This window comes from Dermacentor silvarum, chromosome 7, assembly GCF_013339745.2.
Source record: "Dermacentor silvarum isolate Dsil-2018 chromosome 7, BIME_Dsil_1.4, whole genome shotgun sequence".
Lineage (NCBI taxonomy): Eukaryota > Metazoa > Arthropoda > Arachnida > Ixodida > Ixodidae > Dermacentor > Dermacentor silvarum.
Genome location: NC_051160.1, coordinates 133408273 through 133434566, shown reverse-complemented (window position 1 = coordinate 133434566; position 26294 = coordinate 133408273). Strand labels below are relative to the sequence as shown.

Genomic DNA, 26294 nt, shown 5'->3' with positions numbered 1-26294 from the left:
CGTAGCACTGTCTTTTCGAATTTTTTTTCGCTTTACCTGGGTCTTGAAAAAAAATTGCTATGAAAAGTGTGCCCCATCAATAGGAAGAGAATAGATGCGGTCGTGGGAAAAACAAACATTTTACAAACGTTTTTGTGTGTGTCAGCAGGCGTTTGGTGTTTTCCGACACCAATAACCCGAGCGTATGGGGGTTGGACCCTCCAGCGTCTATTGAACGCGGGTTATCCGTCTCTGGGGAAAAGGGGATCCTTGGTGTTGAGCTGATGCTGTGTGCGTGGACATCTAAGGCCCAAGGCGGAGGAAACGGATCCCTTTGGCCTCAGCTTGACCTAACCCCCGGACCTTTGCCCTCAGCTTTGGCCTCACCCCCGGACTGACCCCAGCCGGGCGAAATTGGTAGTTTCCTCCTCCTGCCCTCCTCTCTAATCTTCGTCTACCTCTGTTACTTTCTGTTTGCCCTGTATTCTGCTCCCTTCTGTGCTACTTCCGATCTTCCTGGCATCGGGGTTAACCTTTCATGAGCTGAGAGTAGCCAACCTAGGTTATGTAAAATTTGGTTATAGTCTTAACGTACAGCTGGAATGTGCAGGACCTGTTTTTACAGGGCATGCAGGGTCCCCTTGTAGGATGTCTATTTAGCTCTCCTTGCTCCCTGATCGCCTTCAGAAAAGAGCGTGCACCGAGAAGTTTTCCAGTTCTTTGGGCGTCGAAAAGAAAAGTTTTCCCAGTTCCATGTAAATCACTCTGAAAAACTTGAAAAACAAGTACAGAAAAATCTGACGGGTTCTTGTTTGAAAATCTCTAAATGAGGCTCTTGGAACAGAGTATAAGGCATCAAAGACGGCTAGCGGTGATCTGCTTTGGGAACACCACGATAAGAAGCAACACGAACAACTCTCTAATCTTGTGTCATTCGGGAATGTACCAGTGACCGTGACCCCGCACTATACAATGAACACCACCCGTGGTGTCGTCTCTGATGCTGATCGGATGGAACTGACTGAAGCTAAACTAGTAGAGGCTGGAGTCATCAGAATGTGATCAATGTCAAAGAAATAAGGATGATGCAATATGGCAAAAAGATCGAAACTAAGCACTTAATTGGAGATTTCGTATCAAGTATGCTACCAGAAATTATTGAGACCGGTTACATAAAGATCCGGGTCAGACCCTATGTGAGAAATTTACTTCAATGTTTTAAATACCAGTGTTTCGGGCAGAGGACAACGGCGCTCGATTGGTCAGTGTGGGTCTTTTTGTGCGGTGTCCTGTTGCTCAATTTTGCGCAATTTTCAATCACTTATTATACTTAGGCACTTTTCAAAGAATGTTTCTTTAGACCTTTGTACAGCGACGTTTCACGCACGTCTGAGTATTCATAGTTCATATACCAATGACAGCCTATTAAACTGGTCTTGACATTCATCTTGCGTCAATAAACTCCAAAGATCCTCATTTTTTGTGCGCAAGGTACCGTTGCCCTTCACAGGAGTTAAACCGAATTGACATGGGTAATAATAGTAGCCAAAATTATTCATTTTGAACAAATCTATTGTACGTTATAGTACAATACACATAGTGCCATATACATTGAACGCGCCAACAGCAGCAAACCATCGGCAACGCCCTTTGTTTCGGCCAATTTCCAGCACAGAATTTGAATTCAATCGCTCATTTTGTCGTGCCAATTGATGGAAAAAACAAGCCCTTGGTTTTTGCCGGATTGTGACGGATCGCTTGCTTCAGACCTGAAATTTAGGAATCAGACATAGGAGGATGGCGGAAGCAACAGGCGGGTCTCGCCTAAAACATATAGGCCTGCGATTCCTGCGCCCGTGTGTCTCGTGCCATATTTGATGCGTAAATGCGAAGGATTCCGAATTCTCAACAAAATAGAACAACGCCGAAACGTTCGAGTAACCGCGCTGCGCTAAGGGCGATGTATGAGCTGGGAAGTTTGCAAGCACTATGACGAACGTTGTGCAGAGCTATAGCGTGATGCATGCGTCACGTCATGGATTGATAATCTGTGATCCCGCAGTGCTCACGCGCGCGTGATTTCGGAACCTGCTGCTCTCCCGAGATCGATGAAACAACACGCATCATTACTAAATAGAACAAATGAATTGCTTTAGACAACGTGCGGTCGTTCATACGAGCTTACAGGTATTTTGCGCAGAAGAGACACCACTAAAACTACAGCTGGAACGCAATTGCTCTATTTGCCGAGACGTGCTCCGGGAGACAGATTTCTATTTTCTGCTTCGTACCAATCAGTGCGTTGAAAATGTTCTGAAATTGATGCAGAAGACTGAACGTATACCAAGGACTTCCATAAAACATGATTCATACATTGCCACAAGTGAAAAATGAAGTGCACACCAAATAAATCTTCAACGGTGGCACACATTACGTCCGAGCTAGTCAGAATGATGGTTCGCCAAAACGTGCACTGCTCTCCACTGCTGTCGTCGTGTCAAAGCTGTCGTCTTCGACCAGAGAGCCTGTGCCGGGCTCGTCGCCACCTCCACGACTTCGGGTGCCGTTATTGTACCGGGATGTACTTTTGGGCGCAGGTGGATCCCTGCAAGAAAACATGCAGTAATAATAAATAAAAAACTGTCAGCCCTTCCACTGGGGTGGAGACGGAAGACCAGCGAAGCTGTACTATGGTGGGAATTATGTTTTTCTAATTATGACTATTAAGATGTGAGGGTGTAATTGGTAATTTGAACTATTAAAGAATGAGAAATATATATGATCCGGTGGTTTTCATTATTTAGTTACCACAGGGACGATGGTCGCTACGGTACACTGCCATAGGGTGTACGGCAAAGGTTGGGACGTTCTTCATAAACACGTCACCCACGCAACACGCGTTCGGCGCGAACTCGGGCAAAACGCCGCCGCCGTCGACAGCAGTTGTGCGTGTTGTTTGTGTGCCCGCACACAACCACTGTCAAAACGCTGTTGTGAGCAAGCGCGCCAGCAGCAGCGGGCGAAGGTTCATGCGATCTATCGCTTCAAAGGGAACTGAGCGGTGAAGTAACAGCGCCTGCAAAGGTAGAAGCCGTGTTGCAAATCGTTTTCAAGATGCGGTGCGCGCTACCGCCCGGCGCCGCGCAAAGTACAAAGTACAAGTTGCTCGCAGAGCAGAAGCCGCAACACCTCCCTCCCGCGCTGCCTTTCCGCTGTTCTTCTTTCGCGTGGGAGATTGAGTCGCCAGTTCCCATTGCGCCCGATCGCAAGATACGCATATTGTGCCGCAGCTAAACGTCGCCTCCCCTCCCTCCCGTCCTCCCACGGCCTTTCGCGCGAAAGAAGATGTCGCGTTAGCTCTCCGCCGTGCGTTCGCTCCCCGTAAAACCGCGCGATCGCTCACACGCTTTCACTCGCACATACTGCATACAGACAATGAGAGTTTTTTTTCTACATCCGGACGTGACCATAGAAGATTGAACCCTTAACAGCTTCGCTGTAAAATGGAATTTAGCCATTGCACTCGTTCATATCAAACAGCAGGACATGTTTCAAATTTTACAATATAAATGATCCTCATATGGGGCGCTATAATGTAAAATGATTGCAAGCTGTTTTGATTCCAATTTCTGCAATAAGCCTCCACGATTGGTCAAAACATTTTCGGGCCACGCCCAACTTCACCTGTCTGTCACACGACGACACGAAAGCCGCGAAAGCTCCCCATCTGATGTAACGTGTACATACTGATTATGCATGAATAAACCGTACAAAAGAAAAATAATCATTCCTGATTCGACGCCTTTTCACCATCAGCCCTCTGATATTGGTCCAATGTTTCCTGGCTACGCCCAATTCGCCTGTCTGTCACGCGACCTCGCAAAATCGCGAAAACTGACCACGTCAAAGTGACATGTACGCGAAAATAATGCATTAATTTGCCGAACAAAACAGAAAATTTTCTGAATAGCAACAGACTGCCCCGTTCCGAAAGAAATAGAAGATGGCTGCCCGACGGTCGCTCAGGCCCTAGCTACTCGCACCTGCCGGTGAGCATGTATTAATTTGCGCATAATAAACCTTTTTGCGAGGCAGTAAAACGTTATCGAGCCCTTTCTGCATGCATATGACATCGCTCTGCCAACTCTTCCTTGCTGAGGATCCGTTTTAGCAGCATTCTTATCCTTCCGTTGCATGCCGCCGCGATTTTTGACCAGCCACTACGAGCTAAGTAAGGCGAAGCGGACCAATCGAAGAAGCCGGCACCGCCTTCTTCATGCGGTTATCTATTTTCACTGTGCTGGCTGGGCCCCATCAAAACCATCTCCACTAGAGCATGCTCCTCGCCTCTTGTCAGACAATTAGACAAGAAAGACCGCTGAGTGTAGACAGTCTAATGTTACTGGTTTTGAAAGCAAACAAAGGTTACCTCCTATAGGCGAGGAGAGTTTTGGATTAGGTTGTTCAGACAACACTGTGGGTCACCTCCCGATGCTTGCGTTAGTGCTTAAGTCAATTGACGTCAGGAGTTCGGAATCAAAACAGTTTGGAATCATTTTACCTTATAGCGCCTATGTTCTTTAAACGTCAGTTTAGAAGCTAGCAACAAAACATCCACTTCGAGCTCCGATCAAATTGAAAGCTCACCACTCAAGTTCAATACATAATAACTATGGTAGCGTGCATTAGATATCCCGCGAAATAATCATGTAAAATAATGTACACAAAAATAATTGCAATGCAGAAATCAATCAAGTTTTTGAGGGTTCGACGGATGCCCATAAGGAACCACTGTTCGGTTCACCATTGAGAAGAAAGGTTGCGTACGGAAGCCGAAACGTCTTGCTTTAGGTTTTATTTGGTGAGCGTACGTCTTTCTCTGCCTAGAAATCAATCAGCACAAAGGAATCATTGAAGATGTGAAATGACTGCTAAAAGTCTAGAATAGTGTTCGGGTTACACGTGTTGTCCAAACAGGTGAAATAATTTTGGATACCAATTAGCTGTGGTGCTTGCGTTTTTTCTTGTCTAGAGGGACTCCTCTTCTGGTAACAGTCTGGTTTCTGTTGCTGCAGAAGTGCAATCGACGCACTGCCGCTGAGAGTTATCCTCTGTGTCCTCAGCTGGATGCTCACACGTATAAACATTTAAGGCTCATTCAAACAGGCGACTCGAGGAGGTCACACGACCACGTGCGACTGGCGACCAAAACTCGGCTGAGGGTGACGGATGCTCAGAACGGCAAGCGCGACTCACCAGTCGCTATAAGCTCAGAATTGCATTTCCCTGTACAATAGTATCATCAGCATCATCGTACACCGACGTCCCATTCCTGCGCATCTAATTGGTTCAGCAGTTTGGCGACTGCGGTCGCGCGACTGAAAACTCGAGCAGCAAGCGACTAGACCAAAATGGCCGCTTTTCGCGAAAAATGACCATTTGCGACGGCTCGCTTTGAGACCAACTTGCACGGGCGGCCACTGTCAGTCACCGATGTGAATTATCCTGTACTGACATTCGCTGTAAAACGCACTTGCCAGTGAGCGAGTTTGATGCACTCATTTCGCTGCTAAGCAATTTCGACGACTCTCAACTTGTTTGCTTTAAGAATAACAAAATTAAATCCTAAACTACAACTTCAACGCCACTTTGAAGTGCGTCGAAAATCTACTATGAGATAGTGTAGATACGGAAGAATCTCCGCACAAAATTAGACGTTCGAAATACAAGTGGAAGCGTCACGAAAACTATAAAAGTTGGCAATTTCTTGTTAGCAAAAGCTAAAAAGTATCACCATCATTACCTCTCACCGTAAGTGACATTTGACCTAGTGTGCGCGGCTTTTCGGCATTACCTACAAAATAAGGCGTCGCCTTATTCTGCGCTGAAAAAATCATGAGCCATTCCACTCAGTGAAGGTGGATGGCCAGCGAAGCTGTTTAGCACACGTCCGCAACACTTGGAAATTTTCAACGTCCCTGGTGTCCGGAAAGGAGTCTGACAGTACTTGCAGTACACGGGTCCGTTTTCCAGGATCCCACGCATTGCCGATCTTGGTCAAGTCGTTGTCCAACCGCAGCCAATCACACACCCTAAAAGAACACCCAAACTGTCTGTCCAGAAAGCCTCTTCAATTTAGCGTATGTTCCATTAAAGTTGTCCAATTTAACAGCACGGTGTCTGCGTCTTTTTGCCGTGTTGTGTGCCTCGAGAAGTTGGTCGTCTTGCACGGCTCACTGCATACGCTTGGCGTTTTGTGCACGATCTTTATCAGTGGTGTATTCCGCCTGCCGACGACAATTGCATTCTCGTCTATGTTCCAGCCGTCGCTCTTCGTAGGTGCGTTGCTCCTCAGGAGTCCAGAATATACGCGGTTTCCACATTACGACGACAGAAGAAAAGTGCAATTCAAAATGGAGAACGGAAACTTGTCTTTCTGGTTTTTATATACCTTCGCGTGAGCGATGGGACCGCCGCCGCGAGGAAGCGGAGGAAACTAGACGCGCATGACGTTTCAACGGCTGGAAAAAATTGGCGCTATGTCTGCGTCCTTTCTATGGTTGTGACGTGGGTATTGTTGCGCAGTAGGTCTGGTAACTAGTCAAGCGACGATCTTGATGTTGAGTCAATATATGTATTATAGCCGTCAAAAATGTAAAAAAAATTGTTTATTGCGCAAGCCAACGGTTAGTTTTAGGAAGCAAATTTTACAAGGAGTCGACGACGTGAAAGCAACGTTTACCAGTCTCCCAAAGCACTAGTGTTACTCATTCTGTGTTTCGAAGAAGTCATGGTCAACCTTCTCCGATTCAAAAAGCAGCCTCAGCGTGCAGTCTTAGGAAGAAGAATTAGGTCCGGAGGTCCTGTCTAGACACATGGGAAAGGAGAAATCGTTGTTCTGGGAAATTACTGCACCGAATTTGATGAAGTTTATTGCAATTTAACGAAGAAGTTAAAAGGTTGCGAGTACTGGAAGGCGATTCCTGATTTAGGGCATAGATTTTTTTATCAAACTTTTTGAAACTACCACATTGTCAAAAAATCGAAACTACCAAGTTTACAACTCAGTACTTTGGCTGTGAAAAATGGTAATAGATGGTAAAATCCATTATTAGTGCTTCTAAAGCAACATCATGTTACGGATGTTAGGTGCATGGCTCCTAACCACACCACCAGTATGGTAGCAGGACGTTTGCAAAATCCTATTAAACATGGTGAAGGATGTAGAGGTGTCAGGTAGGGTAAAGAGCAGTGACATAAGTTAGTGATGTCAAGGAGTTCTCTAAATAGAAGAGAGGAAGATATAAATAAGTCAAGAAGAAACAGGCCAACCTAGACGCACTAAGGGTAAAAGCAGATCAATTCAAGCTGGTGCTCGCAAACAAATATGCAGCTTTAGAACAGGAAGAGAAAGACAACATAGAAGAAATGAATGAAAGCGTAACTAGGCTGATCTCGGAAGCAGCAATTGAAGTGGGAGGTAAGGCACCAAAGCAACCAGTAGATGCGCTCTCCCAAGTAACAAAGGACCTAATAAAGAAACGGAAAAACCTGAAAGTGACAAATCAGACAGATTTCGCTGAACTGTTGACACTGATCAACAAGAAGAAAGTAGGGATCTTCGAAGTTATAACGTGGAAAAGATTGAGGAAGCAGTAAAATATGAACGCCGCATGAAATCAGTGAGAAGAAAACATTGGCATAGGACAAGGCAAACTGTATGCACTGAAAGATAAGCAGGGTAATATCAGAAATTTCGATGAGATAGTAAAAGCAGCCCAGAATTCTATACTGACCTGTACAGTTCGCAGAGCAGCCAAGCTACTTTCATTCGAAGTAGTAATGATCACGATACAGAGGCTTCTTCTATAACTAGCGATGAAGTTAGAGGGGCCTTGAAAGACATGAAGAGGGGAAAAGCTGCTGGATAAGATGTAATGACAGTCGATTTATTTAAAGATGCAGGAGATATCATGCTTGAAAAGTTTGTGGCCCTTTATACGTAATGTCTTACGACTGCAAGTGTCCCAGCAAGCTGGAAGAACGCCAGCGTTATACTCATCCATAAGAAGGGAGACGTTAAAGAATTGAAGAATTATAGACCCGTTAGCTTGCTTTCAGTATTGCATAAAATATTCACCAAGATAATTTCCAATAGAACCAGGGCAGCACTTGACTCCAGTCAACCAAGAGAACAGGCTCGCTTCAGTAGGGATATTCTACGATGGATCATATCCATGTCATCAAGCAGGTAATAGAGAAATCTGCGGAGTACAGTCAACCTCTCTATATAGATTTCATAGATTATAAAAAGGCATTTGATTCAGTAGAGATACAAGCAGTCATATAGGTATTGCGAATCAAGGAGTACAGGAGGCATGCGTGAATATCATGGCAAATATCTACATGAATTGCACAGCAACCTTGGTTCTCCACAAGAAAAGAAAGAGATAACTATCAAGAAAGGGGTAACGCACGGAGACACAATCTCTCCAATGTTATTCACTGCATGCTTAGGAGTATTCAAGCTCTTATACTGGGAAGGCTTAGGAGTGAGGATCAACGGCGAATATCAAAGCAAAATTCGGTTTACAGATGACATTGTCCTATTCAGCAACAATGGGGACGAATTACAGCAAAAGATCGAGGACCTTAACCGCGAAAGTGTGAGAGTGGGGCTGATAAAATGCAGAAGACAAACAATGTTCAATAGCATGGCAAGGGAACAAGAATTCAGGATCGCCAGTCAGCCTCTTGAGTCTGTAATGGAGTACGTATATCTAGGTCAATCACTCACAGGGGACTGAAGAAATTTACGGAAGAATAAAATTGGGTTGGAGTGCATACGGCAGGCATTGTCAAATCCTGACTTGGAGCTTACCACTGTCGTTGAAAAGAAAAGTGTACAATCATTGCATTCTACCGGTGCTCAGATATGGCGCAGAAACGTGGACGTTAACAAGGAGGCTCGAGAACAAGTTAAGGACATGCACAAAGAGTGATGGAACGAAAAATGTTAGGCCTAACATCAAAAGGACGGGAAGAGAGCTGGCATGGATGACAGAACAAATGGGATAAGCAATATTCTAGTTGGCATTGGGCGCAAGAAATGGAGCTGGGAAGGCCATGTAATGGGTAGGATGGATCACCGGTGGACCATTAGAGTTACAGAATCGATACCAAGAGAAGGGAAGCGCAGTCGAGGACGGCAGAAGACTTGGTGGGGTGATGAAGTCAAGAAATTTGCAAGCGCAAGTTGGAATCAGCTAGCGCAAGACAGGGGTAATTGGGACATCGCAGGGAGGGGCGTTCGTCCTGCAATGGACACAAATATAGGCTGATGATGATTAGACATGGTAACAAATCCACTAACTTCTAAATTAGTATATGAAATGCATCCACTTTGAAATTTCTAGCCACATACAGTTTACAGAATGGCTATACCTTTTGTAATCATGCCACAAATTAGAATTTTGCCTCCAACAGTCGCTAGAACGCCACTTTCCCTACGAAATTCGATAAATTTTCTTAAAATCTATGTTGTACATCCCTGAGAAATGCGTTTTACATGTATTTTAATAGGCGGCGTTGGAGTTTGGCTCGTGCTAAAGCTTCCCCTTAAGCACGTTTTTACCTTTGCAGAAAATAAAGTACACTGCAGAACATTCTTCAGAGGCTTGTCGGATCAACTTATGACGCTACATTCATCTAAATTATGGTGTGGAGCGGCGGAGGTTGTGACACTGACATAACTGACGCTTCCACTAGTGCTCAATTGATTCGCCAAGCGCACAATGTCTGCGATGCTCCTTGTCCGATCGTCGGCAGGCGTTGCGTTTAGGGTATCTCGGTTGTATGTTTTTTACACTCCCTTCTGATGTGATACGTTATGGGCACTTTTTGGGGACCGAGGGAGGTGATGCCCAGTTTTGGCAGTTCTGGTGCAGGTTCATGGCGTAGCACTCAACTAGCTTGTACCACAAGCGGTGTCCACATAGTGTGTCCGATTGTCGTCTGGCGGCGCTCTTCAAGTTCTAGCGGTGGTCTTCCTTGTATAGCGCTTTGCGCGTTGTGCAGGTCTGGTGCACGGTGACGAAGTCATTTCGGCAGTTAAGACACGCGTTGTTGTAACGTGGTCCTCAAGCACACATGGCGTTGGTTTTTTCAGCTGATCAAAATATTTGGTCTATGAGGGATGTCTGAAGAACGGAAGTATTTTTCCGAACATTTTGGTTATCTTCTGTACGTTTACATGCTTCCTGTGTATAGCTTTAAATGTGTTTTGCAGGTTTGAGTGCGTTTTCTATGAGTAGGCCTAAGTCGTTATTTTTGATCGTGCTCAATCAGAGTAAAATTTTTACGCATTTGAAAGCATTTCTCTGCTTTGAATTCAGCACGGAAAAATTTCACTGCCATTGCGCTACATGATTAGGTGCTTTTGATCTGCTCTCCTGACTAAGGATGCCGCATCTGCGCATTTGTGTTATTTTCCAAATTTACCTTGATCGCAGAGCTATGGAACTAGAGAATCTTAAGCTACATGGTATGTGTCATGAGTTATAGGTATTGAGGCATGCGTTTACACAGCAGTAAATAATGTTTGTAAATAATCTTTGTAAATAATTTTTGCATGTTTATATTGGTCTAACTGGCGATTTGACTGGACAGTAAGCATGCCCTCGAAACCCAAGGAGCATCCCTCTCTGTGTTTTCTGGAGTGGTGCAAAATTTTTTCATCTGGTAAAATGGGTCACGGTCTGTCAACTTGCTGATCACAGCAATGTCTATGGAGCTTAAACATTTTGTGTTATTTTCGCAAACAACTTTCGCTCTCTAAAGTGACCACTTTAAGACGAGTACAAACTACTTCACATGTGGGACCGCAACGGTGGACCAATGCAGTGAATCAATGCTACTGTGTTCGCCGCAGTGTGTATGAAGTCTGGCCATAGTAAACTAGTGACGTAAGCATGCAGCAAATCAACTTCAGCCTCACGAGAATTAGTCAACGTTGCTACCTTTTGTGGCACTTGTGTCAATCATAGGAAATGCTGTATGCTTACAAGAATGCGCCAACTGTTTTACCCTGTTATATAGATCATTTTGCGAGTATAGGACACGAATGACTAGGTTATGGACAGTGTTATAGTTGACGAGGAACGTAGCCTTGAACGTAGGCCTCCTCCTTGTCCTGGTAGGTGCAAATCACCCTTTCTTCTATCGGCAGCTAGGAACAGTAGCGGTGTCACTGCGAATTCGTGCAATGCTAACGTGTTTTGCATGTGAGGTCACTTGACTCATGGTAACCGGGCTACCACTTGTGCTAGGTTTGGCTGTAAAAATTAATTTCGGAAGCGAACGTGAAGTGCATATTCAGCCGCGGCGACTTCGTGGACTCCGCCGGTGTGGAGGCAGACAAGCATCTGGTTTCGATATCCAGCATTAACAGAAAGAACTTGACGTTATCAGTTTTGTGACGTGTATGTTCAGAAGATGTTGTTTCCAGTGAGCACATGGCGACGAACTCGGCACCCATGATGAAACTGGGATATAAACGAAAGGCGCGTATTCGAGTCGGAGGACTGGTGCCAATGAACGAAAAGTCAAACCTGCACTACGAATAGAAAGATCAACGTGCGGTTGCGGTTCAATACGGTTCTTTTTTCAACTTTTTAGAGTGATTGGCAAGAAAGCTATCTATTGCAAAATTCTATATATTGAAGTGAACAGAACACTACAAATGCGCGCTTTATTACAGGTTTTTCTCAAAGCTGAGAAATGCTGCATTTTGTTTTTTCATCTGATCCCGACACATGCATGCTTCACCTCATGATGGACAGCTTAATTAGTGCAAAAAAGGAGCAGCAGATGTAATATGTAGGTAACGTGGATATCTATTAGATGTTGCATATATCCTGCCCCGATATCCACACTACGTTCCGCTTCAATGTTATAGATGCATGTTTGATGACCGGAAGTACAAGATCTGTCCCAAGAGGTCATGTCATGCATTTGCGAAATTTATTTCAAGAACTTTCAAATACATCAATGTACTCAATTATAAATATTCTCACTTAGGTAGAGTACGTTGGTTCCACCTCTTCCGTTGCTAGAAGCAGCCTAGGAAATTATTTTCTGTTAAACGCTGCAGAAGCAATGGTCGTCATCTTCCCGAAATACCAACGCTGGAGCATCAGGTAACATTTAAGGGAAAAAAGTTGCAGGGGGCTAATCGCCACGAGTAGTATGTTTTTCCAGCACAGTAATGAAATCGCTTGCCAGAAACCAACGCATTACACATTCAGGTTGCACAGCGCCGTTTCCTAGTCCACACTCTAGCGCCCCTCTTGACAAATTTGGTCGCACGTGGCGTACACGATCTCTCAGACACCTTATTCCCCCTACATAGAAAGATGCATTGACAGTTTGACCTGCTGCTACAAATTTCTCTTGCACATTTACATGGCAGTAAACAATCATGGTGAACAAGACTGATTTTTGCTTTGTTCATCGGCACTTTTTTTGGCAGCAACTTCAGCTGGATGTATTTGTAAGTCCAATTTCCATTATGGGTGACTAAACTCTGCAATAATCCATCGCTGTCATCTGAAATTTTGCAATCAATGCAATGCAGTGGCTCCACCCGCAGGCCACCACGTTTACCCGACACCATCTTGGCAAAGACCTCTCCAAGTTTTGACTAAAAAATGCGCGGAAAGAAGAATTAACATGAACCAAGTATTTTATATTGCTTTAACACTCACTCGGCTGTCACTGAGCACGGAAGAACCCCCATGATTGCTGTTTTCAGCTTTGTACGAGCTAGAGGAGACGTCCTGATCTTGCATCGTCTTGAGCTTTTCACGGCCTTCCCGAAAATGTTTGACCTACTTGAACAAACTTATTTCATCCAGGGCATCACTTTTATAAGCATTTTTCGCATTTTTCGCACTTGATGTATTTTTGGGTGATTCTTGCACAATTTTGCATGAAATGTCATTTTGATTCTTTGTTCCGTCTGCTCGTCAATCTACATTTCTACAGGTGGGTTGCATAAAAAATGAGCGCATGAAATTCACCCTTGTGATACAGCAGTCCGGCTCGTATAAGACTTCGACCGTAACTTTTCGAGTGGAGGCAGTAAGAAAACAGCAGAGCTGCACCCCCTCTCACTTTTTTGGCTCGCTGCACGTACTTTTGGGACGAATTTTGTACACATCATGAAAGCTTTATGTATAAATCTCGATGTCAGGTGTAAATACTCAATTACTACTACGGAGCACCTACGTTTACCTAATGTTTACTTAGTTTAGCTAATGGCATTAATATCAATTCGACATGGCAGGTTCCTATCACATGTAGTTGTCCGCCACCATAGTGACACTTACTGCAGCCAAGTGCATTCGCTCGATGTTTACAAATTTTGCTGCGTTTTTGGGGTATAGCAGACGTAGTATGCTTCTTTCGAAGAGTGCGTGTAGTTGATGGCATAGTATTTCCTTCTAAATGAGCAAACTTTTTTGTGCAGCGTCCGCCACTTACTTGTATTGAATGACGACATCTTCGCTAGCGTCCGTTGTGGCGTCTTCGACATGTCCGAAGAGATTGCGTGCACCGTGCACGAGCAATGCAGTTGTCATCACAGCCACAAAGAGGAAGACTAGGGCTGAGGCAAGGGCGCACCCTCGCAGGATTTCGCGGCGAACGTTCGTTTCGGGAGGGCGAGGCAGGTCGAGCGTCCCCAGTGGTTCTACTTGCAGGCCACCGCGTTCGTTGATAGTGAACCTGTGGGTATGTGATAGAGATGGGTGGAGAAAGAAAAAAAAAGCTTGTGTTTGCGAATCAGGCATCCAAATACTGGCTCTACAATAAGGGACAATGACTTCTTCAACTGCTGTAATGCTTCATGTATTGCGCGAAAATTTTGACGTAGAAGGCAACACCAATGGTACGGCATGGCTCAGAAGATCATCGGCGCATTGTGTCTGTCCGTGAGTGCGAAGTGCTTGGCAATATTTATGATAACTGTTTCATGCACCGGCAAAGCCTAGCGATTTGTGTTTTCTGACATCACTTCGGTTCATTTAAGGCTGTACTTGAGCAACCAAAGCCTAGCAGATCCGACGGCAAGTGGAACAGTTTGTTTTCTTGATGCATGGCGTGTTCATTTCTGATAGTGTAATACAATCCGACATCATACTCAGAGGATGATGCGGCCTACATGACACACCATGGCAGTTCTGTTGAAGTTACGGAATTCTTGCTCTAGGCGGTCTTTGAGTATAGCGATGTAAACCATTAAATTGAATATGAGTGTATTGAAGCCTCACGCATTGTGACGTGACGCATTTAGGTGCTTCACTACACGCACACTTTGCGATCAACCAAATCTTAACGTAACGACGCCAACTCATTGGAATAATGTCAAAATGCTAATTCGAGTGTGTAGGGTAATTCGCGCTTTCTTCTCAAATAAATATGATAGACACTTGGAACGTAATGAAACTTGAAGACCTGGCCTTGAAAGTGTCTAAAGTGAATGACCGTATTGATTACGAAACTCCCGTTTGAGACTGTTTCAGTCACTGGCATGCGGACGTTTCACCACGCATTTTCTTTTCTTTTTTTCGCGGGCTTCCTTCCCTCATTTGAAAAAAAAGTTGCACCATACAAGCCATTCCGGTAAACACTGGTATACGAGTATGTCATTTCTTCACATCAGATCTGGCATTGACAGCTTTTCGCAGCTGTCACAGCTGCGAAAAGCTGCGAAAAGTAACAGTTTCGGGGAAACTGCGACTTTTTTGTTTGTGCGCGTAATATTTTGTTTGAGGGATACGAGTAGTAAAGTTTATCTATTGTAATATGGGACCAGCATATCATACATGACACGTATGCTACGTGAGCTCCTTCTGTAAACATATCTGTAGAAACATAGATTCGCCCCTGGGTATCGATAGTATCCCTTGTTCTCGGAGCCACAGTTTCTATAGTTTTAAAGCAACTGCTTTAAGGGCCCCGTTGCGCAGAAAGCACGGCGTAGCCGGCGTTGACCGTGTGCGAAAATTGTCCACCAATCACAGCGCAGCACGTGGCGCGTTTTTACCAATCACAGATCGACGCAGGCTGCTTGCGCAGCTCGTTTCTTTTCAGCAACACCGGATAGCGTTGCATCCGCGACAGCTGCTGCGCTGGCCGCGCGGCGACAAAACAGAAACGGAAAGTTCGGCCCCGTGCATAGCGTTCGCCGCAAGCGTTTTCCTGTAAATATTACGGTTACATAAGCTGCACTTGCCGGGAAGCGTGAAAAGCAGTCTGGGACTCTTTTATGTTATCGCGTTCTACACTGAGAGGGGAAGCTTAAGCGTCTCCCAAGTTTTTTTTTCCCCGTAGGTGTTCGCCCGTACGTATATGCGTCTCTATGTGCTAACGTGTGTGCGAAAATGTAAATTGACAAGTCGTTATCACATGCTTGTTCCTATGGCTATATTTCGTCAATTCTATAAAGGCGCGGACATGTGCGTCATTAGTTACCAGCTAGCACAAACACGCGAACCATCCTAAGCGTACTACCGCGTGAGTCTCAATATGCGGGTGAGCCAGAGCCAAGTTTTTGTGTTATTTCCGGGTTTCCCTAAACAACTTCTTTCAAATGTATTAAAAAAAGCATTGCAAACTTTTTCCAGGTTTCCCTAAACAACTTCTTTCAAATGTATTAAAAAAAGCATTGCAAACTTGTGCAACCTTATAGAATCGCAGCTGAATGTTCAGCAAACCTGTCTTTTTCGAGCAGTTGCATTAAAATTTTCAATTGCCTGAAATTAAAACTTTGAACTCGCATGACTTGCCACTATGAACCCTGCTCAACATAAAGTGCTTTGGAGCTCTTACTTCTGTAGTATTTACAAAAGTTGGTATTGGTCCATACGCGCTTGAGTTCGCATAAACATTTCCATGGTGTTGTCCCATAATCGATCAATTCTATTTTATTAAGGGTTATAGCTTTCAAGAGGAGCGGGATAAGTTGAGTAAAGTATGTGGAGCGTGATTTTGTGGCTCCACATTGGTTGCTTGCGTATTTACTGCTCAGGCCGTAATAAGCCTACCGTCTTTCAACGATCGCCTGAAAATACCGAAAAGCTGCCCCTAATTTGTACCACTACAAAAATGTGCCTCGTTTGCTTAATCGAAGACACCTGAAGAACGTACCACGTACATTGTATACAGCATAAAACTAAAAAAGAAACCAAAGAAACGTGCGTTTAACATTCATTTGGGATCTTATATTTATTTTAGAGACTATTTTAGAGAGATTTTATTTTATTTATTGAGAGATTATTTTAGAGGCTCTTTACAGCCTTTATTTTAAATCATAATTTTAAACTCACAATTAGATAAACCAAGACACAAGCCCTGGCGCTCTTTGGCCTTAGATGCCCTTGCGCCAATAAATTGCAATCATCATCATCATCAACATTCATTTGGGATGCTCGTAATTACGTCAGGAACGTTACAGCAATGTTAGCCATTAGTACGATTGATGCCACCCATTCCCACTACATAACAAATTACACCAGAACTCAGATCACGATGACGTTCGATGGTAGTACGATGACACTCGAACAATGCAGGGGCACACTGTATTTATTATGTCACGTTTATTTGATATCTCTATTGATCATTCTCAGACTTACATTGCTTCTGTTGTATGGAACATACTCCGACATCATACAACTTTACTATTGCAATCGCTTTCCAAGGTCGCTCATAAGTACATTGACATGACGGCGACTATGTCACGGGCACACTGACGACGATGGAATGACGAAGAAGGAATGACGTTGTAAGATGTAGATTGGCAAAATGTGGCAACGGTATAACAATGACCGCGCAACGATGACACGTGGACAATTAAGTGACGACCAATTTATGATGGCAGTCGCGTGATATCTGCAGTATAAGACAACCAGATGACTAAAGTGGAATGATTACAATGGCATGCAAACAACGCCATGACAACCGATGCAAGATAGCGACTGCCTGATGACGACGCAATGATGATGTTAGCATGACTACGGTGGAATATTCACGATTTAAGTGTGCTACAGGGTGCCCACCAAAGATTCTGAGCAATCGAACGTTCTTGTTCAATTCCTCAGGAGGTCCGAGCGTGATACGGTACTTTAAAACGCAGGACAAGTGGGGCTTTCTACCGCCGCTCTTGTATACACAGAGCAGTCTCCAGTGTTTGTTAACTAGCCCTTGTGGTCCCAGCTAAAAAATCTTTTGGAGCTCACGGATCACGCGAAAGAAGCAACGGGCTGGCGGTTCTCTCGGATGAAAGGTAGAAAAATATTTGTAATGAAACTACATGGTCTCCTGCATTGCGTATCTGCAATGCGTATGACCTTCATAAAATCAACTAGGTAGCACCAAGCGCCTTTCAAGACGCATGCCTATTGAAGAACAATGTGTAATTATCGTGCCCCTCGCGATTCACCGACGTTAGGTACGACACGTGATAAAAAACTTCTTTTTGTTCATATAAACATAACATTGTGATCGAACATATATCGATCGATATAGAGCATATCCTTGTGCTCTTTGCCACGCTTTGTTTTCAGCCCGTTGCACTTAGTGTCCCGGAAACGTGGCACCACTATGGCCTAGATGTTCTTAGGTGTCCTGCTTGCATAAGTTAGTTTTTTCTTCTTTTTTTGATCCGGCCATCAAAACAGGAGGAGACATTATGGTGATGGCCAAAAATGAACTTGACTGTCACTTAGTGGAATATTATCACAGCTTTTCCGCTGTGAAAGAAGGTGGTATTTACATGACCTCTTTGTGTAGATGTAATGCAAAAACAGGATCTCGCATGGAACGACTAAATGAACTTCAAAATTGTGAAGATAGTGAAAAAGCCTATCTCTCTGAAATCATTTCAAGTAGCCGAACGATTTCCGCAGTTCACTGAGATAAACGTATCGCGATTACTTTATGTCTTTGTCAAGCACCATCAGTGATTAAGCACCACAGTGATTGCGATATCGGGCGTCATCTACAAAAGATAAGTGTTTTTCTTGCTTCAGCTCGGCAAATGAAATAATTGTTGTCTTTGCATCGCTTAAACACAGCTACTGCTCTGATACCGATGGCTTATAGATTTGTCCAGTCAAAGAAGTGTGGACGTAATAGCCCCTATATTAGAACACGTTTCTAACCTTGTTTTTGTAATATCCTGGAGCAGTTACAGAGGGCTAAATTAATTGCTTTATATCAGGGCGGGGACACAATTGAGCTCTCGAACCAGAGGTCAATATCCATGTAGCCTGTGTTTAGAAGAGGTTTGCAGAATTTAATATTAAAAAGGATGATTTATTTTCGTGATAAACATTATTGCAACATACGCACAGTTTAGGTACCGGAACGGCTTTGGTACAAAAGACGCGCTTTCATTACAGAAAGAAAGTATACTAGAGTATTTTGAGCATAACATTTGACACTGGCCGTATTCTTAGCTTATTGGAAGAATTTCGTAGCATAAATTACATTACAATATTGAAAAAGTTGAGCCACTATGGTTTCTGGGGGCTGTTTTCGGATCTGTTAAATTCTTACCTTAAACATAATGAACAGCAAGTATGCATTAAGCATCTCGCTTCAATAGAAAAGGAAGTTAGCACATGTGTTGCACAAAAGAGAATTTTGGGGCCATTTATGTTCTGCCTGTAAATTAACGACGTGGCCAGAATTGATAAGTTCGCCCTATTTATAATATAATCTGGAGACACAACATTGCTATTCACACCCCGTGATGCTGGTGACGCAATAAATTATGCCAACCGCGTATTGCGGATGTTATCTTCATAGAGTATTGAAATTTCTCAGAAAGTAAACGCGGTTAAAACAAAAGCTGTGTTATTCAGACCTAAAAACCGCAAGATATATACTCAGATAGGATTATATTATAAAACTTCACCTCCCGAAACAGTCACTTGCTATACGATTTTGCAGTTTTGTTTGAGGAACACATTTCTTGGAATAAGAACACGCAAATGATAACAGGAAAAATTACACAGGTTTGTGGTATACTTAACAAATGCATGTTTTTACTTCACAAAATATTTAAGCGTCTCATTTAGTACAGCTTGTTTGCCCCACAAATAACGTATAGCCATTTAGTGTGGAGCACAAGCACCCTAGCCAATATCAGTAACCTCTATACAATCCAAAAAAGCTGTTCGTGCCCTCATGAATTTCCCACACAAAAGTCACACCGAACCACTTTTTCATCGATCAGTTGTTTTACCGAAGTTATACAAAACCACAGTTGTAAAACGCTATGAGGTAGCTGTTTCCAGGAAGAACATTTTACAAAGCAATTCTAATTTAAACGAAAAAAATGGCCGTCATCCAGCCCTGCAAACGTCAAGGACCAGCGAAGCTGTATCAATCACCACACATGGTCCAGCATTGTATTCACGCTGTTCTTCTGGTGTCTTTAATTTCCGTGGCCTATCCATGGAAGTCTTATAATGAATTGATTGAGTTTCTAGACGGGTCTCCCTTTTATATATGAAAGCGTGGTGACGCGTCAGTAGGTATACATCTATATATATATATGTATATATATATATATATATATATATATATGTGTGTGTGTGTGTGTGTGTTATGCCTGATTGCAATACAAGTTATGCCGTTTGCCTTCCATTGTTCTCCAGGGGTTTTGTGTTTACGCCACACAATTTTTCGACCAACGCGAGGTATCCGCTTTGTTGTTGAACAACAACAACGCGCTCAACGCCTCATTCATAAATGGAACTTCCGCGAACCCAACACAACTACGAAATACAGATATTACGATACTTATTGTCATACTATTTGAACTGAGTTTCTTAGCCTGTGTACGTTTCTGAGTAAGCTGCTTTCAATGTGTGCATATACGTATGTACACGTATTTTACACCTATACGTATACACCTATACACCTATACGTATACGTATAGTTGTATTTTTGCATTTGTATGCCTGTAAGCACAACCTATCAGGCGATCGCATTTTGGTGTTATGGTTGTCCGCTACATTTCGTTTAAACAGAAATGGTCATTTTCTTTCGCATCCCTGTTTCGATTTTACGCGCAAGATGTGGCCCGGCAGTGAAGTCAGCAATGGGAAGTCTGAAGTCGCGAAGGAAGCTAGCGCCGGAAGAGGAAGGCGCGTGGGGGTGAAGAGAATCGCCCGCCAGAGAAAGTACGAAGGAGCGCGCTGAGCGCGCTTAAAGCCCCTTGATCCTGAAAGTAGCGACACTCTCCTCCACGCGCCGCTTCCCTCCTCAATTTTTCTCGGATTTCTCCCCTCCACGGGCCTGCGCGGTGCAGACGGCACGCTGAACCCTCCACTGGCTCACTGCAGCAGCATTTGAATCAAAGCGCGCGCTTATTTACTCGGCCCTTTGAAGCGTTATATGGGAACTTATCCCTTATGAAACTGTCATGACGAAAGTATGCTTCCAATAGAGCGTCGTGACATTTTTTTCTTTGAAGCGGAAACGCTCCGAAAAATTGACTACCAAGCAGTGGCTGAGCGGTTGGCCCCTCCGTCACCACTTGGACTGTCCCTACGCGGAGGTGCATTAAACGCATATAATGTAAGCAGCGTAGAATATGCATAAGAATGTCATTCATAATAATGGCTATTATAAATGTCTAAGAAGGTATCCAAGAAGAAATATGGAGTTTATTTTAAGCGAATTCATCGAAAGGAGTAGGCCAAAATCCTTCGTACTAATGCCATTGTGTTCGTTTTTTGTAGCATTTCTTGCGAACTTCGCACCTCTTTGCAGGGGGTTTTCGTTCCTTTGGCGGCGACCGATGCGAGAACAAAGTAAGAACTGCGTAAGTACCCGACACAACTTAAGCTTTCTGTACAAGTGACTCATGATATGATCCTGATTTGGTGAAATTACCTAATTGCTACTACTATTCGCTTTGCAGGAAATGTTTGCGTGTCCCTAATTTACTCAAATATTTCAATGAATTTAGCACCCCTCATATGTCTAGTTGCCTAAGGATACCATGAAAACGGGCCCATAACGTCACTGAGTGCTTCTAGCTGCACTAACAGGTTCGCTGTGGAATATATGATAGATTTAGGATGTACGACTAGCGCAAGAACATGTAAGGTTGAGCGCCGAGAACTAGTAAATGGTTCAAAGGTAATCTACAGCTAATAGCAATATGATAAAAGATACATCTAGTAAACAGATAGGAAGAAGGAAACAAGCGTGGCATACTCACTGCAACTAAATGAACAGCTGTCTAGGGCATCTTGAGCGAATCCTTTCAATGTGCGCCTTTTCTCAAACGGCGAAACTTGGGAAACAGATTCATCGCGGCTTTAATGACTTTCCGTTAATGACCTGCAGCCTCCTGAACGTCGGCTCACCTGGGCAGCGGCGTGCTCTCGCCCTTGCGATGGTGGAGGGGCAAGCCCCACGGTAAGGCGTGCACGTAGCCGGCCCTCGACGCCGGTAGCGACTGGAGGGGCAGCCCCGACTGCCGGCTCTTCCTCGATCGGTTGCTTGGCAAGGACATAGCGCTGCACGATAGAGACAGCATGTCTGCACCAACAAATGAACTAGCCCGTAAGTGGATAAACAAACGAATTAAGCGGAAGACACGTGGCGTGATTCCGCTTGCGAACTGATGTAAGTCGTAGCAATGACGGCGTCTTCCAGATTTCCCGTGGGGTGCAAGATCGAAGCAAGCGCGTTTCATTCGCGTCGAGCGTCGTTTTCATCCATACATCCTGCCTAGAAGAGTAAATTAAATAGCACATCTATTCCTACATAACTAACAGGAGAAATTCGGCAGAGGCACTTCACACTGCTTACACGTGGGTATGCGAAACCATTATAGCCCCTCTGGCGAACCTTTTCGCAGCCAGATGGCTACGACGTGACGTGTTCAATCACGCATGCACTAGGCAGACATTTAGCCAGCGAGATCCGTGCAGCCGCCGTTAAGTGATGTAATTGTTTGGCAAATTACTTCTGCGGAATCCCGCAAGGGGAGCATCATGAAAGGGAAAAATTCTCGTCCACCCAAATGGAGGACGAAGCCGCAAAGGAGACCCGTGCGGGTTTCTCAGAAACAATTTTTCCACAACTGCGGAGCGTTCTTTCTAAGAAGTCCATATGAGTTTCCTATGTAGTTTCCGGCTACATTAGGGTACGTGACAATTTTTCACTTTTATTATCTAAGTGATGTGTCCGTTACATTGTGTTATGGACCAAGAGGGCAATAAATAAGCTTCGGGGAAGCGTGCTCGTCTCGAACCCCGAAGGCCCGGGTTAGATTCTCACGCTGACGAAAATGTACGAAATTGTCTCTGCAAAGCCGTTAATTTACATTGTTAAGGATAAACTCCCTAGGAAATTTGACGTTGATCGGAGCATCTTGACGTACTTTTACTCTTTGCGCCGTAGGCTATTTTTGTACCATCGCTTGGTTACGCCGCCCCCGATGACTGCACCGCAGACAATGCCCCATTTTCGTGTCATATGGCATATAGCGCTCCCGTATGAAAAGCACGAATAATGAAGGAATGATAGACTGTGGTGTGGAATGAATGAATGTAACTTTAAATATAAACGAATATATATCAATGAAATAACCAATTCACGTGCGAAACACATTTGTGTGCGTGCAGTATTTCCCAGCATAGATGACGAAGGATTCGCTTATATCAGTACTGTCAGAAAAGCAACCGCGCACAAAATCGCTAGGCTCACGTGGCGGAACTTAGCTGTAGGCCTCAAACGATTATGTTCAACATGTTAAGGAGCACTGTAAATGGTTGGCAGAAGAAGGAACCGACTTGAATCTGCAGCTCCCTGTGCCTTGCATCCGCGAACTTTATTCTGCCCCAATATTATCAACCATGACTGAGCACGTTTCTCTTGCTATATGAAGTATTCAGTCCCTCTATTCAGTCAACTATTCAGCTCTGTGCATTAGGTCGCTAGAGCAATACCACGTTTTTTTTCTCCATTTCCGCTGGAATGTTCTACACTCACACTCAACCCGTAATCCAAACGGATGCAACAAGTTTATGCTATACGGCTGTAATATTTCCTTGTAATATACACCACCGGACAACAGTTCATGCTCCATACGTTAGTAAAGAAATAGCTTTGCGCGATGACTTTCTTGGTGTTACGAGTCTCATCTATCATTGCTTGGAGAAAAATGATGCCAGAAATGTGATTTCTAATGCAAGTGATCAGATGTGAGCCGCAAGTTTCACTAAAATAGGAAAGCACCCAACAGCGTAGCCTTACCTTTATGGACCCTCTTCTTCTTCTGCCTCGCTTTTTGATGGCTCAGCCTGTACCAGCTGATGATGTTGACCTCGCATTATGGCTCGTGCCCACACAGGGGGATTGGCCAAGAATTGAGTGCCTGAAATTTACTTAGGCCCGTATTCACAAACGAAACTTATACTTTACTTATGACTTAAGTAAGCGATCGGCCCTTAACGCGTTTCATAGAGCAATCTTGTACTTAAGGTATACTTAAATCGGCACTTAACTACCTGAAAGTAAAGTACAGCTGCTGGCTACCTTAAGGGCTACTTTCGCTGTTTTCTCGTCAAACAAAATGGTCGACTACTATGGCAGTCTCGCCGAGTTCACCGATTTTGCTGGCCGTGTAGAAGAAGTTGCACAGGATGAAGCATATCGTTATGCGCCGCCGTTACGCCCCGTTCTCAGGGATCGGCAGAATCCAATAGAGGCCTATAACGACGCGGAATTCCTGTGCCGGTACCGCTTTTCCAAGCGAGCGGTGATGCGGCTGTTGGAAATGCTGCCGCTGCGCCCAAAGGACCACGAACGCGGTCACCCTGTTCCGCCACTGCTCCAGCTCCTCATCGCGCTGCGATTCTACGGCGCCGGAACCTTTCAAGTTGTTACCGGGGACCTTGTTAATGTGTCTCAAGCAAGCGTGTCACGCATCAACACACGCATATCAAGAATGATAGCTGACACATTGTTCCCGCAGCTTGTGAAATTGCCCAACGCCACTGAAGCGGCCGTGATAATGGAGGAATTTTATGCCATGGCGCGTTTCCCTGGTGTAAGCGGGTGTATAGACTGTACTCATGTGCGCATGAAAAATCCCGGCGGAGAAGACGCGGAGGTGTTCCGGAATCGAAAGGGCTACTTCTCACTCAATGTCCAGGTATGTATACTGCACTGCCATTGACATAAATACCGAATATGCGAATACCCGATTTATTATCATGTTTCCACAACTAGCAGTGTGACGCTGTATGCACAACATAAGTTGTATTACTTCAGGAGCATTCTGGGCTGCTGCACAGTGAAAAAAAAATTCTTGTTTTGCAGGCGATCACAGGGCCTCAGCTTCAATTTTTTGATTTGGTGGCCAGCTGGCCCGGTTCGGCTCACGACAGCCGGATATTCGACAACAGTTGGGCCAGAGTACAATATGAAAGAGGGACTGTGCCTGGCATCCTACTAGGCGACAAGGGGTATCCCTGCAGGTCCTACCTCATGACCCCATTTAGGGACAGAAGGACGAAAGACAGCCCTCAGCACAGGTGAAGTCAAGTTAGAGGAATGCTATTGGGTATACAAAAAATGCGTAAACTGAACAAAAATGCTTTCTTTAGGTACAACAAGTCCCTCTCGCGGACTCGCTGCAGTGTGGAGAGAACGTTTGGAGTGTGGAAGCGAAGGTTCCCATGCCTCGACATGACGCTTCAGATAAAAACAACATCAGTTCCCATCGTCATCACAGCTTGTGCCGCACTCCATAACTTCGGCCACCTCCTAAGAGAACCAACCCCACCTCCACCACAAAGCCAGGAAAATCATGACAGCGGTTCGCCGGCTCCTACGTCACCTGCTCCACCAAGACCACCAGCAATGCCACCTGTGCCAGACACAGCAAGCGGTTTCAGAATGAGGGAGCGCATAGTCACACAGTATTTCGCTTAAACGAAATGACACAAAATAACAGAGACATGACTTTATTCGTACTGTTTTTTCATTATGTCGAGTTGGAGTTTAACCATTTCTGCCTTTGCTTTCTGATTAGCTATTTTTAATCGAAAAAGCTCCAGTTTTTCACTGTGCTGTGCTTTCTTCTGCTTGTGTTCGATGCGCATGAATTTCAGCCTCAATAAATGCTCCTTTTTCTTTTGATCACGGTCCTCTTTGATGGCATCTAGGCGGGCACCCAATTCAATTGAGACCGCCGTTTGCCTCTGGCTGCTGCAGGTTGAAGCGCGTTTCGTGCCAGCTGGCACAGCGGCGCTAGAACTTGCCGCTGCAGCGGCACTGGAACTTGCTGTAGATGGTACAGCTGCAGCCTCTGATGGTTTTGCACCACCGCCATTGCGTGGTTGGCTGTCTAAAGTGTCTTGTACTTGGCCATGGGGGCGTGCAGTATTTGTTGAAGCATCTTCTATCGGGCTACTGTTGTCGTCCCATGACCAGAGGTCTGTTGATTCGTCGTACATGTCTTGACAACCTGCAGAAACAGTTCAAATGAGCACACTACTAGGTGATTCTGCATAGCTACACCAAAAGTGTCGCCCTGTTGTGAACATCTTGCTGTACATGTGCACTCTGCAGCTGTGTAGTGCCTGAAGTGCCCTTTGTAACAATTTTATTTTTATAAATGCAACGCACTGCAACCTGTGTTATATTTTCAACGTTTGTTCCTGCCGACATCAGCTGGTACAGTATGAAAGCACCGAGGCCTGACAAACACACCATTGGGAAAATGACTGAAATACTGGACACTGAAATGTGTACGTGATAGCTCCAACGTAATAAATGAAGAGCGTTTTTGTTACAAAAAATTGAACGTAACAGACCGAAAACATGGGCAATGAAAAAAATATGATTAAGCCATACCAGCGAACTGTTCCAGAGGCCTGTCTTGAGTCTCTGACAGCAGTGCAGCGACAGCAGGTGTGCACTGCAATTTGGAAGGCTGCGATCCCCCTGGCACAGCATTATGCCGGCTGCGGTCACTGTCACAGGGATTGGGCAGCCGAACAGCCATGTGTGACGCGATGTCTCCAACGCGCTGCAGCTCGTCGGTCATCTGGCTTGGTGGTGGTGTTCCGCCACCTGGCATTACAAAAAGAAAAGAAGCGGGTGCATATTACATATAGAATGAGGCTCATAACGTTTTTTTAAAGCCCAGCATACTGAGTGACCATTGAACGAACGCACAAAACACACGAAACAAATGTGTAAACGCAGCGATGCGTCTA

The 26294-nt window shown here is 44.6% G+C and overlaps 3 protein-coding genes across 3 annotated transcripts in view; 1 reads left to right on the top strand and 2 right to left on the bottom strand.

The window, feature by feature from the left end:
* Window positions 1-2398: 2398 nt before the first annotated feature.
* Window positions 2399-26294, bottom strand: part of LOC125946977 (uncharacterized) — a 257786-nt gene continuing 233890 nt past the window's right edge. Inside the window, exons 2-4 of the mRNA XM_049671220.1 lie at window positions 21426-21578; window positions 13522-13764; window positions 2399-2584 (exon numbers count right to left, since the gene is read on the bottom strand). Coding sequence (XP_049527177.1) covers window positions 2425-2584; window positions 13522-13764; window positions 21426-21574 — 552 coding nt within the window. The 5' untranslated portion in view covers window positions 21575-21578 and the 3' untranslated portion in view covers window positions 2399-2424. The remainder of the gene's footprint in view (window positions 2585-13521; window positions 13765-21425; window positions 21579-26294) is intronic.
* LOC119459189 (putative nuclease HARBI1) lies at window positions 23642-24247 on the top strand. The gene has a single exon (XM_037721014.1). It carries the CDS (start codon window positions 23642-23644, stop codon window positions 24245-24247), a length of 606 nt encoding a protein of 201 aa, XP_037576942.1.
* LOC125947220 (uncharacterized) lies at window positions 24902-26165 on the bottom strand. Its single transcript, XM_049671625.1, has 3 exons — window positions 25930-26165; window positions 25335-25540; window positions 24902-24940 (listed from the first exon to the last, which is right to left on the bottom strand). Exons 1-3 carry the CDS (start codon window positions 26153-26155, stop codon window positions 24902-24904), a joined length of 471 nt encoding a protein of 156 aa, XP_049527582.1. The 5' UTR covers window positions 26156-26165.